The sequence below is a fragment of the Mesoplodon densirostris genome, chromosome 18, assembly GCF_025265405.1.
Source record: "Mesoplodon densirostris isolate mMesDen1 chromosome 18, mMesDen1 primary haplotype, whole genome shotgun sequence".
Classification (NCBI taxonomy): domain Eukaryota; kingdom Metazoa; phylum Chordata; class Mammalia; order Artiodactyla; family Ziphiidae; genus Mesoplodon; species Mesoplodon densirostris.
This window is the reverse complement of record NC_082678.1, coordinates 35321700-35335797: the sequence shown is the minus strand read 5'-3', so window position 1 is coordinate 35335797 and position 14098 is coordinate 35321700. Positions and strand designations below refer to the sequence as shown.

Below are 14098 nucleotides of genomic sequence, written 5' to 3'. Positions count from 1 at the left end.
CTCAAAAAATGTTTAAAAGAAGTTGTTGGGGAGGAAAATGCCATGAAATTAGGCAGAAAATTACAGAAGACTCAGCAACACACAACCATCTGGAATGAGTCCCAGATGGCTTGCAGAGCCAAAGAATCCAGACAATGAAAGTTCAAGAACAGGCAGTACCAGCAGCCTATGGCCCTGTGGCGTTCAAACTCAGAACAGAAGTTACCTCTGGGAGCGGATGTTGGGTGGGAAGGGCCCATGGGAGTCATCAGCGTGCAAGAAATGTTCACCACCTTGACGTGGTGGTCATGACACAGGTGTGTACACGTGGAAAGATTTGTCAAGCTGTACTCTTGAGATTTGTCATTGTGTGTGTCTCACATCTCAGCAAAAGAGCAAGGGAAGGAAACGGACATTTATTGAGTGCTTGCTGTTTGCTAGGCACTGGCTAGGTCTGCTTTTCTTTCCACTTCATTCATTTAATGAGCACCTACTATGTGCTCCCAGTTAATGGGGAGACAGTATCAAATAATTGCATCACAAAAGTCAAGTGACAACAGTGATAAGAGCATATCAGAGTGCAGAAGAAGGGGCAACTCCCAATCCAGGGTGGGAGGGTGTCAGAAAGGCTTCCCTGAAGAAACGAAGTTGCAACAGACATCTGAGGGGTCAGGAGGAAATGACCAGTCGTGAAGCATGAAGAGCATGGGGTGCAAAGGGACCAGCACGTGCAAAGACCCCGTGGCAGGAGGCGTGTGCACGTTCATGAGGGCAGAGAACAGGGCCGAACAGGGCTGCACTGATGCCAGAGGGGCCTCAGAACTGCCGTGCCCCAGACGGGAAACTGAGGCTCAGGGTGTCAGCCCCAGGTTGCCCAGCAAGTACAACTGGGGCAGAAACCAACTCTGTCTGTTCCCCCTAGGGAACGTGAGCGGGAGAGGCCTCCTGGGCTCCGGCCTCCAGTGCTGCCAGCTGCCCTCACATTCCCTGCCTCTCAGCCCCGCAGGGCCTGCGGCTGGGGGTGGCCATGGAGCCCTGCCCCGAAGAGCAGTACTGGGACCCACTGCTGAACACCTGTGTCTCCTGCAAAACCATCTGCAGCAATCAGAGTCCACGCACCTGTGCAGCCTTCTGCAGTGAGTTTTGGGGCCCGAGCCTGGGCTGGATGCCCCTCCTGCCCCCGGAGGTCCCCTTGGACTGCACTTGGGGCCTGAGGAGGGGTGGAGGGAGACGGGAGATGGACAATGTGGCACCTTCTACCTTTCGACCCTCCTACCCTCCTTGCAGCTTCCCAAGCATGCTCTGTTCCTTCCTGCCTCGGGGCCTTTGCACAGGGATGCATTTCCCCACCTTCTCCCCTGGGCTCCCTCCTACCCGGCCTTCAGGTCTCAGCCCCAAATCAAGAAGTCCTCTCTGACTGCCGGATGGAAAGAGGGCCCCTCCTTCATCATTCTCTGCTCTTTCTTCTGAAACTTTTTATTACAGAAATTATGACAGAGAGAGAGGACAGCATGATAAACCTGTCTACCCATCAGCAGCTTTAGAAATTCCACCTTTTCAGTCCCCAATTTTTTTACTTGTGTATTTTAAAGCCAATCCAAGAACTCGTATTATTTTACCTGTAAATACTGGATCACGAATCCCTAACACATAAGGGCCTTTAAAATATAACCTCAATATTTTATCACTCCCAGCAATAATTCCTTAATATCATCTGCACTCAGGCCATATCCAGTTTTCTCTAATTGTCTGGAAAAGTGTCTTTTGCTTGCTTTTTCGTAACTTGTTCTTTCCCTGATGGAACTTATCACAGCTTGTACCACACGTTCTTTCCTGTGTGTTCATGTGTCTCAACCACCTGACTGAGAGCTCAATTCCTTTCTTAAGCCTAGCACAGTGCCTGCCACATAGTAAGTGCTTAATAAATACTGGCTGAGTGGGACTCAGAGAGGCTGAGTGACTTGCCCAAGATCACACAGCACAATAATGGAAGAGTTAGGATTTGAACAACAACTTTCTGAGTCTGCAACACCATGGCTCTGAGCCACTATCCATTAATGAGGTGGACATTCACTGTGTTGACCCACAAACCCCTGGAAAGAGGAGTCTGACAGACCCTTCAAGGAGGTTATTATCTAGTGGGAGAAATGACTCCACTTCATGGTAAAAAGGTGAACTACCGTAAAACGTCACAGCTGGGAGAGACCACGTCCGGCTGATGGGTTGGGGAGCAAGGAAGTTTTCTGGTAAGAAGCCACACCTGAGATGGATCGTTAAGAGTCCACAGATGCAGAAGTCAGATGAGGGGGAACGGCACCCCTGGAGGAGAGACCAGCGTGGACAAAGGCATGGAGGCGGGAAAATACAACAGGGAATATCGAGGCCCAGAGGGGAGGTTGTGAGGTCAGGCAGTGAGGGCTGGTGGTCTGTGGAGCTGTCACCTGCACAGCCACATGGGGGTTCCCAAGGAGGAGAGGAGGTCACGGCAAACCCGGGAACACTGCTGCCATCAGGCTAACTCCACCTTGTGAGTGTCGGGGTCAGGAGGGTCCAGGGCCACAGCAGGGTAAGGGCAAGGGGTGGTCATTGTTCCTGACAGGATCACCCGAGTCTTCCCTGAGGTCCCAAATGCATGCCTTCCTGGATTTGTCTTCTACTCTGAAAAGGATGTAAGTGTTGGCGTGTTTGCAACACAAAGAGGCACAAGTGAATATTCTATTTAAACCTTGAGCGTTATTCATTATGTGTCAGGCACTGTGCTGGGGACTTCAAATCCTCGTGGCTTCAAGGTCTGGGCTCTTGGCCTCTGTCTTGTGCTGCCTCCAAAATGCGCCCTGAAAACCTGCATGCGAGTCACATTTTCATATGAATGAATCTTAGAGACAAGGGAAACCTACGCTGTGAAAGTATAGGTTTCTGTATGGCACTCAAAACTGCTCTCTCCAGCAAGTGTGAATGGGCTTCAGTTTGCTTGGCTTCTTCCCCTTGGCACTGATGCCCGGTTAAGCTCCTGAAATTCTCATTTATTATTAAGACAGAAAAAACACTATTAATTTGAGCTTTCTCACCTTCCTTCCAGTCCCCTTCCCCAACTTGCTAAGGCAGATTCTGGCTTTGTTCTCCATTCCTTATGTTTATATGAAATATGTTTCTCCCTTATGAGGTTTGAAAAACCCAAGTAAAGAAGTTATGTGACAATGTAATAACTTAAAAGATAACTAGAAAACCCTTATACAGTTAGTACTAAGAAATGCTCTTTTAAATAATATATAGGTCAAAGAAGAAACAATAGTGAAAAATAAGAACATTCTAAACTAGGTATAGAAAAAATACTACATGTCAAAATGTGTGTGATGCAGCTAAAACAGTACTTAGAGAACAACGTATAGTCTTAAATTTGCATACTGGAAGAGGGCTTGGATTACCCTGGAACTGCTTTTGGGGAACTGGACTAGGATTTTTTTTAACTTTGATACCCTTTGAGGCCAGACCCCCAGTTCCTGCCTGCGTCTGTCACCCAGCAGCATCACGCATCTCTGTCTCCCAGAGTCACTCAGCTGCCGCAAAGAGCAAGGCAGGTACTATGACCAGCTCCTGGGGGACTGTATCAGCTGTGCCTCCATCTGTGGACGTCACCCCAAGCAATGCACACACTTCTGTGAGAACAAGTTCAGGAGTCAAGTGAACCTCCCACCAGAGGTCAGGAGACAGCGGACCGGAGAGGCCTTGACCCGGACAGACAACCTAAGGAGGTACCAGGGATCAGAGCACAGAGGCTCGGATATGGGTCCAGGTAAGCCACCTAAGGTTGGCCTGCGCGGTGTCCAAGGGTCAGAGTGGGTGGAAGGCAGGCACCAGGCCTCAATAAGGAGAGGCTGCAAAGCAGGAAGTCCAGTGCAGGCAAATGGCCAGAAACTAGGGGGGTGGGGGGATCATCACAGGATAGAAAAAAAAAATTAGGCAAAGTTTACAGAAGTCTGTGGGCAAGAAGGAAGCAAAAGAAGAAAAAAGACCTGACAGTTGGGAGTCTCATAATGGTGGCTGAATGAATTCTGAGAACACAGGGCAGCGAGTGGACAGCACAGCTAACCTGTGAGCAAGACCCCCACTCCATTTAGAGGCAATGGAGACTTCCCAAGAATGAGAAGGAAAAGTACTACCAAAAAAGCTCACGGTGGAGGTGGGCCTCCTTAGATATGTGAGAGGGGTCCCTTGAACTGGGCACCTACTAAGCGCCGAGCACTGGAAATGACCTAATTAATCCTCCCAGAAAACACCTCTTGGCTCAGCAACTCTGCTCTGTGGTGTCAGAAAGGATGGGGCTTGGGTGGGGATGTGGACCCAAACACTTGATATTTATGGTGCTCTTGGTCTGCCAGGCGCTGGCTGGTTTTCCTCCTTTTCTGTGACTTTCCTCATGACATCACTTCCATGAGAACAGGCTTCATGTGTCCTGATAACAAAGTGCCCAGCCTGGTTCTTCTCAGTTAGACTGTTGTCTCTTACTCTGTTCTACTCTCCTGTCAGTAAGCTGCTGCCGTGTAACAAACAGCCCCCAGATTCCACGGCGTGTTATTCCTCATGGCGTAGGGCTTGGCTGGAGTCAGCTGGAGGGGCTCTGCTCCTGAGTCTCTCCTCCTCCCCTGGGACCAGCGGGTGGGCAGGAGCATCAGAGGTGACACACGGGCCTCTGAACCTCTCGGCCAAGAGCTGGCACCCATCATCTGCTGCATCCTATCCCTCCAGATGCAAAGCCAGCCCGATTCAAGGCGGGGGAGACAGACCCCACTCTCAGCTGGAGGAGAGGCGAAGGATTTGTAGCTATGGGGGGTTTGTGGCCGGTTTTTATCCAGCACAGCCTCTTGTGAGAGGAAATGCAGATTCACACACAGAGGGCGTGGATATGGGGGGAGGGGGTGACGAACGGAACCACAAAGGGGGCTGCTCTCCAAGGTCTGGTGACCCCCACGCCTGCCCTGCAGTGACGTATTTGACTCTTCCAGCCAAACCCAGAACCCCGTCCACCTCCGATGCCACAGATTCCCCTTTACAGACAGAGAAATTGAGTCTCAAAGCCTAGAGAGTCAGTGCACAGCTGAGCGGGGACTCGGGCCCGGCCTGAGGGTTCCAAAGTCTGTCCACTCTGCAAGAACCAAACCCCAGAACAGTGTTCTGTGGCACGTCGCCCACTTAGGGGGACCTCTTGCCAGTGTGACACCGTTAGCCCTTCCTGTCTGTGACCACCAGCCAAGCCCCCTCCCCAGAGGGCCTAGGGTGGACCCTCCAGGTACGAATCCCCCAGGAAGTGTGGACAGACATTCCAGGAGCTAGTGGGGTCAGTGTGACCACGTCTGACATGACCGCTGTCCCAGTCATTCCATGGTGCGGCCTCCTGAGCCTTGGGGGCTGGGTGACGCCTCGCCGTACCTGCCCCTGCCCCGTGTCCCTCTGGAGGTCTGGGGCTTACGTGTGTCCCACTGTGTCCTGATAGCTGGGCGTGCAGGTGGGATGAGAGCTGGGTTTGGTGGGGACTGTGAACAGGAAGTGCCGGGCCCACACCCTGGGTGTTAAGGGCAGGGCGTGCAGGACACTGCCCGTGGCAGCGGGGCTGACCTGTCCCCCCCTCTCACTCCCCGCCCTGCCAGCCCCCACCTTGGCCCCTCCACGTCTCTTGGAATGGCCATTCCTTCATTTGACGGTAACTGTGGAGAGCTCAGCTGTGCCTGGGGGGCGGGTGCAAGAGACAGGCAGACCCTGTCGCTGACCCCACAGAAGTCACAGTCTGATGGGAGAGACAAGACAAATGATTGAGTAACCTCAGTGCGTGGCGACGACATCCCCCAGCCAGGGTGCGATGGGGCGAGGAAGGTCTCCCCGAGGAGAGGCTTTCAAGGTAGACTGGGGACCAGACCCCTGGTTCCAACTACCACCGTGTGACCTTGAGCAAGTCACTTAACCTCTCTGAGGTTAAGCGTTTCCGTAAGACTGAGATCATCTGCCTTCACGGGGTTGCTGCGCTGCGTGTCAGGATCAGCACGTAGTAACTGCTCATTTAAAAGGAAAGCATACATCTAAGAGACGAGGTGGAGAAAGGTGTTCCAGGCAGAGGGCACAGCATGTGCAGGTGCTGGGAGAGGCTGGGAGCGGAAACACACGGATTCTCTGTGGACAGGGTACAGCCACTGCTAGTACCACTGCGGCTGCGACTGCTACAAACAGTGGGAGCAAAGACTAAGTTTTAGTGAAAATTAAGGTTTGCTTTTCTTATCCGAGCCCACGGAGCCCCCAGGCCCTATTCAAGAGCCTCCTGGGTCCCGGGTTCAGAGCTCTGGGTGCTGTGAGCACGGGTGACCTGGGACGTCTCCAGACTCTGTATCTCCCTGTCCCCACCGGGGACAGTCAGCCCGGCACCCCCCTCACAGGGCTCTTGCGGGGCCTCAGCGACCCTGGGCCTTGATGCTCCAAATCCTTAACTTGATTACATCTGCATAGGCTTTTTCCCCAAATCAGGTCATGAGGTCCCACGTGCAGGTTACCAGGCCCCTTGTGGGAGGGTGATGCCCACCTTGGGAGCACATCCTGCATGGCGGCCTGGGGGTTGGTCTTGTCTCTGGCTTTTTATCTCAGGGTGTGGAGCGTTTTCTCCCCACACACGCACCCCCCCCCATCCGCCCCCGACGGCTGCAAGAGATGTTACCGTGGTGGCTGCCCCAGGCCCCCCTTCATCCCCAGGGCTGAGGCTAGGGAAAGGGGGCAGAAAGCCTCGGGAGCCCACCTCACCCCTCCCCTGACCTGCCTGCTTGCTGGGCTGGGGCCATGGGGATGCTGGCGGAACGTTCCACTGGGTCAAGCTGCTACCAACAGCGCAGAAGCTGGAGCGTCCGTCGCATTTCACCAGGAGGTAGGCAGGCCTGACCGTGAGCAGGGGTGGCCGCAGGGCCCAGGCTCAAAACCTGCCCTGTCATGGCTACATCAAGGCCCCTCAAGACAGGTCACAGCACTGCCGCCTGGCCAGCTCGAGCTCCAGCCCAGCAGCAGCAGTCGGGGAAATCCTGTTTCTAGGTGAGACTGACTCTGAAAACAGTACAAGCACGGAACAAATCTAATGGAAAACCCGCTTGGAAATAAACCATCCGCGGTGCCCCCTGGTGGCGGTGCTCAGAACTGCGCCGCAGGCCTGGCTCTCAGGCAAGGACAGAGCTCACAACCTTTCCGGACTGAAGCCCCTGCACCCACCGGAGTCAGCAGACAGGGAGGCACTGGGCGAGGCCGCTCCGCTCCGGGGTTAGGTCACTGAGGGCCGACAGAGGGCAGCGACTGAGCTTGCAGACCTGAACAGCTGGCGACTGAACAGAGGAAGCACAGCAGTGGCTGGGGACCCCATCCCCCCACCTGGCCAGCCTCTGACTCGGCTTTAACAAGCGAGGCAGCCAGCATGCTCCTTGCCGTTCCCATTTGGAAAGGACGACACACAGGGAATGGGACGGAAGAAAGAAGGTATTAAAAAAGCGAGGTTTGGGGAAAGTCTCTCCCCAGGAGCAACACTTGCTGCAGCGTGGGTTTGTCGGTTCCCACATGGTCTCGTCTAAGCATATTTCACACCAGGCAGAATGCCGGGCGCCCACCTCTCTCTCCCTGTTCACTTCCTGCTCCTGAGGCTCAGCCCATCTCAGGACCCACCACGGAGCTGGTCTCCGGCTCTCACTGTAAACAAAGCCCCGCAAATGCCTGCATCCACGTGCCTAGAAGTGAAGGTGAGTCCACAAGCCTGGAAAGGGCGTGTCCGTGTTGGCAGGTGGTTGTACGTGGCCCTCAGAGGAGACCACCCCACCCAGATGTGCCTGTGTCGCCAGCCTGGGACAGAGGCGGAAGGTGACATCTTTCGTAGTTTTAACTGCACCTCTCCTCTGGATCCAGGGCCTTTGCGAAGCATGTTTAGGAGCGGGTCACCAGGCAGGAACTGATTCTATTTCCCTCAGGAAGCCCCAAATCACCCTCCTCACATGGTGGCTCAGGGCGCCCGGGAGAGCAGAGCAGAGGCTGCCAGGCCTCGTCATGGCACAGGCCAGGCCCTGCGTCCCCTGTACTGCGTACTGCTGGGTGCAGGGGGGCCCAGCCCAGCCCGACTTGAAGGGCAGGAATCGAGGATCATCTCCGAATGCCAGCAGCCAGTCTCGAGGTAGTTTGAGTGTTAGAATTCAGCTGAAAACACCTGAAATATGCAGCTGTTTGGTCTCAAATCCACCCAGCAGTTCACTGTGTACTTAGCAGCGTCTGGTAGCTGGGAATTCCACCTCCCATGTGAAGGCTGCCAGCCTCTCCTCCGCTAATCCGGCCAGGCCGACGGCTTTATTTTATCCCAGGGACGCACAGGAGCCGGTGGGCAGAAGGGGGCCCGGGAGCTGGGACACATGGACGTCGCTGGCCGGGGCGGGGGGGGGGCAACAGTCCACCCAGAGCTCTGTGAACGTCAGGGTGGTGCCAGCCGTCACTTCATAAAATTCTGCCTCTAAGGAGCGTGCATAACGAAGAGGAAGTGTCCACCTCGCCATCTGTGCGCGGCTGGCCTGGAACCCCGGCATGGAGCCCATCAGACCTGCCCCCCCAGGTGCAGCTCTGCAATTGTGACCAGATCTGAGGCTCAGTTTTGTCATTTGAAAAACAGAGCATAAGATGGTGTGGCCAGGGCTTCCCTGGTGGCGCAGTGGCTGAGAATCTGCCTGCCAATGCAGAGGACATGGGTTCAAGCCCTGGTCTGGGAGGATCCCACATGCCGCGGGGCGGCTGGCCCCGTGAGCCACAATTACTGAGCCTGTGCGCCTGGAGCCTGTGCTCCACAAGAGAGGCCACAATAGTGAGAGGCCCGCGCACCGCCATGAGGAGTGGCCCCCACTTGCCACAACTAGAGAAAGCCCTCTTACAGAAACGAAGAGCCGGCACAGCCATAAATAAATAAATAAATAGATAGATTAGATAGATAGATAGATTAGATAGATAGATAGATAGATGGTGTGGCCACAGCGGGAACAGCCTGCAGGATCCTCAAACAGCTCAGCAAGGAGGCGCCACCTCACCCAGCAACTACACTCGTAGGACGCGTCCATGAGAGCTGCACACACACGTGCACACGGAAACCTGCACACAAGCCTTCACAGCCGCCAAAGGGTGGAAACCGAAATGCTCATCGTGGACAAACACACACGATGTGGTGCATCCACACAGTGGAACGTTACTCAGACCCAACACACGTGGCCACACGCCTCAGCCTTGCAAACACGCGGAGGGGCCGGACGTGAAGGTCCCGTGCTGCACAATTCCATTGGTGTGAAGTGTCCAGAACAGGCGACAGAGACAGCATGGTGGTGCCCGGGGCCTGGGGCGGACGGGGGGCGTCATGCGGTGCCGGACACACCACAGGAGCACAGGCAGCAGCTGCATATGCCTGAGAACACACTAACCACTCCCCCTCATCTTCACGGCCGTGAGCCTGGCAGCATGTGGACTACACCTCAACCTCTAAAGGGGGCAAGCGACCCTCCTTCACAGAAGCGCGAGGGTCAGGGACACACTACAAAGTGTTGCGTGCAGCAAGACCAGCAGGCGGCCAGCAGCCCCTCCTCCCGGGCTGGGGGCGCCCAATCCCAGGGCCCAGGACAGATTTCGAGGGCAGGGCTTTGGCTCAGGGCCCTGCGCCCCATTTCCCCAGGCCCCCCTGGTTTACACCTGCCCCCCAGGCTCAGGAGCAACACCACCGTCTCTCTCCAAGCACGTGCTCCCTGGTCAGACAAAGATCCTCCCTGGACAACTGTCCACCTGCTCACCCGTCCACCTCTGGTACTGTCCCAAGCTACACCCCACAGCGAGAGAGAACGACAAAGGGCGTCCAGCTCCGGGGTCTCCTGGCCCTCCGAGGGGGTGTGGGGGTGACCGCATGGCTTGTTTGGGGCTCACGAGGAGGAAGCAAGCGAGCAGGACGAGAGGCTGCTGGCCGGAGGGGGTGCTTCAGGGAGGGGTCCCTCCTGACTCTGGGTCCCCCGCTGTCTTGCAGCACCCCCAGGGCTAAAGCTGAGCGCCGACCAGCTGGCCCTGGTCTACAGCACGCTGGGGCTCTGCCTCTGTGCCATCATCTGCTGCTTCCTGCTGGCTGTGGCCTGCTTCCTCAAGAGGAGGGGGGACCAGGTCTCCTGCCAGCCACCCCCCGGGCCATGTCGGATGCAGGACAAGTCCTCCAAGGGTGAGCACGCAGTGGGGTCCTGGACATCCCTCTGTCCTGGCTCTGCCCCCGCTTCTAAGTGGAGAGCGGTTGCCAGTTCTTCCGGGGAGCAGCCTGGCGCCAGTTCCTACAGTTTCCTATCTGTCTTGATGAAATTGGGTCAAACATCAAGGCAAGAAGAGACAGAGCCCTGAGGAAGGGTGGGTGTTGGGCCCCGGGGCTTGTCCCACTTGCCAGGAGAGGGCAACTAAAACCGGAGGTGGTCCCCTGGGGGTGCAGGGCGCAGGCAGGCTGTGAGGCCCGCTCCTGGGGGTGCAGGGCGGGGGAGGAGGGGTCCAGGCCGAGGCCAACGCCCTCTCCCCCTCAGCAGATCACTGGATGGAAGCGGGCAGCGCTGCAGGGGCAACGCCCGAGCCGACGGAGACGTGCAGCTTCTGCTTCGCGGAGTGCAGGGCGCCCGAGCGTGCTGGGAGGTGGGCGCGCCATGGCCAGAGCGCAGCCGGACAGCCCTGCGTGCGCGCCCCGAACGGCGGCCTCTGCGGCATTGAGGTCGTGTGCACGCCCGCCCAAGAAGGAGGCCTGGCCACATGAACCTGGGGGTGCTGAGGGGGAATGGTGATGGGAGAGAGAAATGTCGGTGGGGGGAGACTGGGGACAGAGGAAGAGAGCAAGGGGAAAGGACAGGGAAGGGGGAGGGGAGTGGAGGGATCAATTGGCAGAAGGGCCAGGGCCACCGTATTGACCCCAGGGCTCCACTGTAGGTCAGCGGCACCTAAACGCACCTGCAGTAAAAGCACCCACACCTGCCGGACCCAGCCCCGGGCACCCTTTGCAGAAATAAAACCCCCCACACTGCCCACTCCTCACTGCGGCTGGTTTGGGTCGCATCTCCCCGTGGTGACTGCCCCACCCCACCTCTCCCGCTGCCCCTGGGCTCCAGGCCTGGTTTCCAAGGATCTGAGCGAGTGTGTGGACTGAGCAGGCTCTGCTGTCCCATCACCTGGAGAAAGCAGCTGGCTGATGGTGGGGCCCTAGGGCTGGGCCCGCCTGTGTTGATCTCAGAAAACCAATTTCCTCCCGTGTCTCCTCAGGAAGGCGTGAAGCAGTGTGACTGTGTGTGCGCGTGTATAGTCACGTGTGTGCACGCATATGCTGCTCCCACGTGTGTCACGGGGTGTGGGGTGGACAGAGGGCAGGCGGGCTGAGCCCAGGCGTCCAGCTGCTCTCAAAGCCCAGGACCACGTCCCTGCATCACCTCAGGAGTGCTCTCATTTGGACACCAACCTGCACTACTGTTTAATATTTTTCTTTACATCCACCTACCTTTTCTTCCAGACCTATATGCTAAATTTTTCGGATTCTGACTGATAACACTGTATCTGAGCATTCACAATTTTTTTTTTTTTTTTGCCGTGCGCGGGCCTCTCACTGTTGTGGCCTTTCCCGTTGCAGAGCACAGGCTCCGGACGCGCAGGCTCAATGGCCATGGCTCACGGGCCCAGCCGCTCCGCAGCATGTGCGATCTTCCTGGACTGGGGCACGAACCCGTGTCCCCTGCATCGGCAGGCGGACTCTCAACCACTGCGCCACCAGGGAAGCCCACACAATTTGTTTTTTTTGGCCACACCATGTGGCTTGCGGGATCTTAGTTCCCTGACCAGGGACTGAACCCGCACCCCCTGCAATGGAAGCGCAGTCTTGGCCACTGGACCGCCAGGGATGTCCCACATTCACAGATTTTTGATACTACATATATTTTATATCTGTATTTGCAGCGAAGTCTATACTTTAGGAGCATTTAAACCTGAAAATACATAACTATTTTAAGCAGCAGCTACACAGATAAACACAAGATTATGCAAATCATTCATCCGGAAACCACCTGGCGTACCTACGTGCACCAAAGGTTCACACAACACACTCTGGGAGGTGTAGATAAGAAGCCTGATGCTCCATCCTTTCACCATCCACTGGCTAACGGGCCCTGCTACCTTCCCAGGCTGCTGGACAAAGCCCCACACGCTGTGTGGCTTCAACACCGCAATCTCCTGTCCCCCGTGTGGAGGCCGGAGCCCACCCAGGTGTCACAGGGCTGGTCCTGCTGCAGCCGTGATGGGAGAACTGCCCCGGCCTCGCCCCCAGGGCTGCAGACGGCCTACTTCCCTTGATGCGTGTCTGTCTGTCCAAATCTTCCCTTTTTATAAGGACAGTGGTCACCCTAATGACCTCATTTTCACTTGATCATATCTGTAAATCTCTAGATAGGGTCATGCTTAAAGGTTCTCGGGGTTAGGACCTCAACCCATGAATCTGGGGGCACACATTCAGCCCAGAACACAGGTCCTCCCAAGTCCAGTCTCGCTTCAACGCGGTCTGAAGCCAAGTTAGCTTCTAACAAGCACCCGCCCAAGACAAGCGTCTGACCCAGTGTTCAGTGGGCCCAAGGTGGCAATGGGGACATCTTGGTGCAGTGTCCATCGGTCACCAAGCCCACGGCAGCATCTCTTGGCAGCATGGACCCTGTACCTGGTGTAGTTGCCTGCCAGATGCTGGCAAAGTCCCAGCACATCTCTGAGCTGCACGGACGCACTTGGGATGCAAAGCCTCATCCAAAACGTGTGCAAACTCCTCCAGCTGTTTTCAAATTCTGCTCATCTGAGCCCAAGGGGCTCTGGGGGATGCTTCTGGACTGTGGCGGGAGTGAAGGCTGCCGAAAACACAGGGAAATGTGTGCCTGACTACGGCTTTCCACAAAAATAACCTGTTTTTTTGGGTCAGTTTCTCAATTGGTCTTTAGTGTAAGTTGATGTGGCAGGTTTTTTTTTTTTTTTTTTTTTTTTTTTTTTTTAAAGACCAGGATCCTCTGCTGCAAAGAAAACCTGGAACTCTAAATACCATCAATTTTATCCACGTTCTGTGTTCTGCTGGTCCTACTTCCAAAATACACTCTGATTCCCACCACCTGCCACAGCCCCAAGCCCAGCTCCCGCGACGCCAGCCCCGAATCCACCCTGTGCACCCTGCCCAGGGCTCAGCAAGCTCCTCTGAAAACGACCAGACGGCAGAGACTCTCGGCGACTACTCAGCGCTCACCCAGCCCTGCCGCGCTTGTGCCCAGGCAGTCAGAGCCAGGGGAGGCGGTGGGTCAGACTGGGCTCTGCAGACGCGGCTCAGACCAGGCACCACAGCTCGCCCTCCCCGCCCTGCTGCACCGCAACTCGGGCCTTTACCTCCAGCTTTACTGAGACATAAATGACACATAACTCTGTGAGTTGCCAGGTGATGCATCTGTACATTGTAATACACTCCCCACGTGGCATCAGGAACTCCTCCACTCCAGCCCACAGTCACCCGTGTGGCGAGAATGTGTAAGATCTACTCTCTGCAACTCTCAAGCACGTGACACAGTATCAGGACGTGTCAGTCTCACCCCTGGGAGTCTGTGCCCTTTGGCCACCATCTCCCCGTTTCCAACCCCCTGGCAACCACAACCTACTGTTTCTCTAGACACTGGCCTCTGTGTGTGTCTCTACGGTTTTCTGAAGAGGTGTCTGCAAACAGCATCGCCTCACTCCCGCCCCATCTTCGGTGCTACTGTCCTGGAAGCCCACGATCCGTCGCTACTGTTTTTGCTTTAGAAACTCAGTAGCATACAGAATGATTAAAAATAACAAAAACAATGCTTTTTAGATCTACCCTCACGTCTAAGAATCTTCATTTTCTGTGTGTAGACCTAGGTCTGTCTGGTATCTCTCACTTCTTCTGTCTGAAGAGCTTCCTTCAGCCCCTCTTGTGTGAGTCTGCAGATGATGAATTGTTTGCTTCAAAAGTCTATTTCTGAGAGATTTTTCTGGGAAGACACTGGGATGCCAGTTTTTTCTTTCCAGCATCTCAGAGACATCGCCC

At 55.5% G+C, this 14098-nt stretch overlaps 1 protein-coding gene across 1 annotated transcript; it reads left to right on the top strand.

Moving 5' to 3' along the window:
- Positions 1 to 675: 675 nt before the first annotated feature.
- On the top strand, positions 676 to 10783 carry TNFRSF13B (TNF receptor superfamily member 13B). Its single transcript, XM_060082782.1, has 5 exons — positions 676 to 886; positions 978 to 1115; positions 3527 to 3772; positions 10028 to 10213; positions 10560 to 10783. Exons 1-5 carry the CDS (start codon positions 676 to 678, stop codon positions 10781 to 10783), a joined length of 1005 nt encoding a protein of 334 aa, XP_059938765.1.
- The last annotated feature ends 3315 nt before the right edge of the window (positions 10784 to 14098 follow it).

Excerpts from the sequence above, each read along its gene's own strand:
- TNFRSF13B (XM_060082782.1), top strand. The coding sequence starts at position 676 with ATGAAGAGCATGGGGTGCAAAGGGACCAGCACGTGCAAAGACCCCGTG. Across the intron at positions 1,116-3,526 it reads CACCTGTGCAGCCTTCTGCA|AGTCACTCAGCTGCCGCAAA; the intron begins GTGAGTTTTGGG and ends TCTGTCTCCCAG. Across the intron at positions 10,214-10,559 it reads GCAGGACAAGTCCTCCAAGG|CAGATCACTGGATGGAAGCG; the intron begins GTGAGCACGCAG and ends TCTCCCCCTCAG.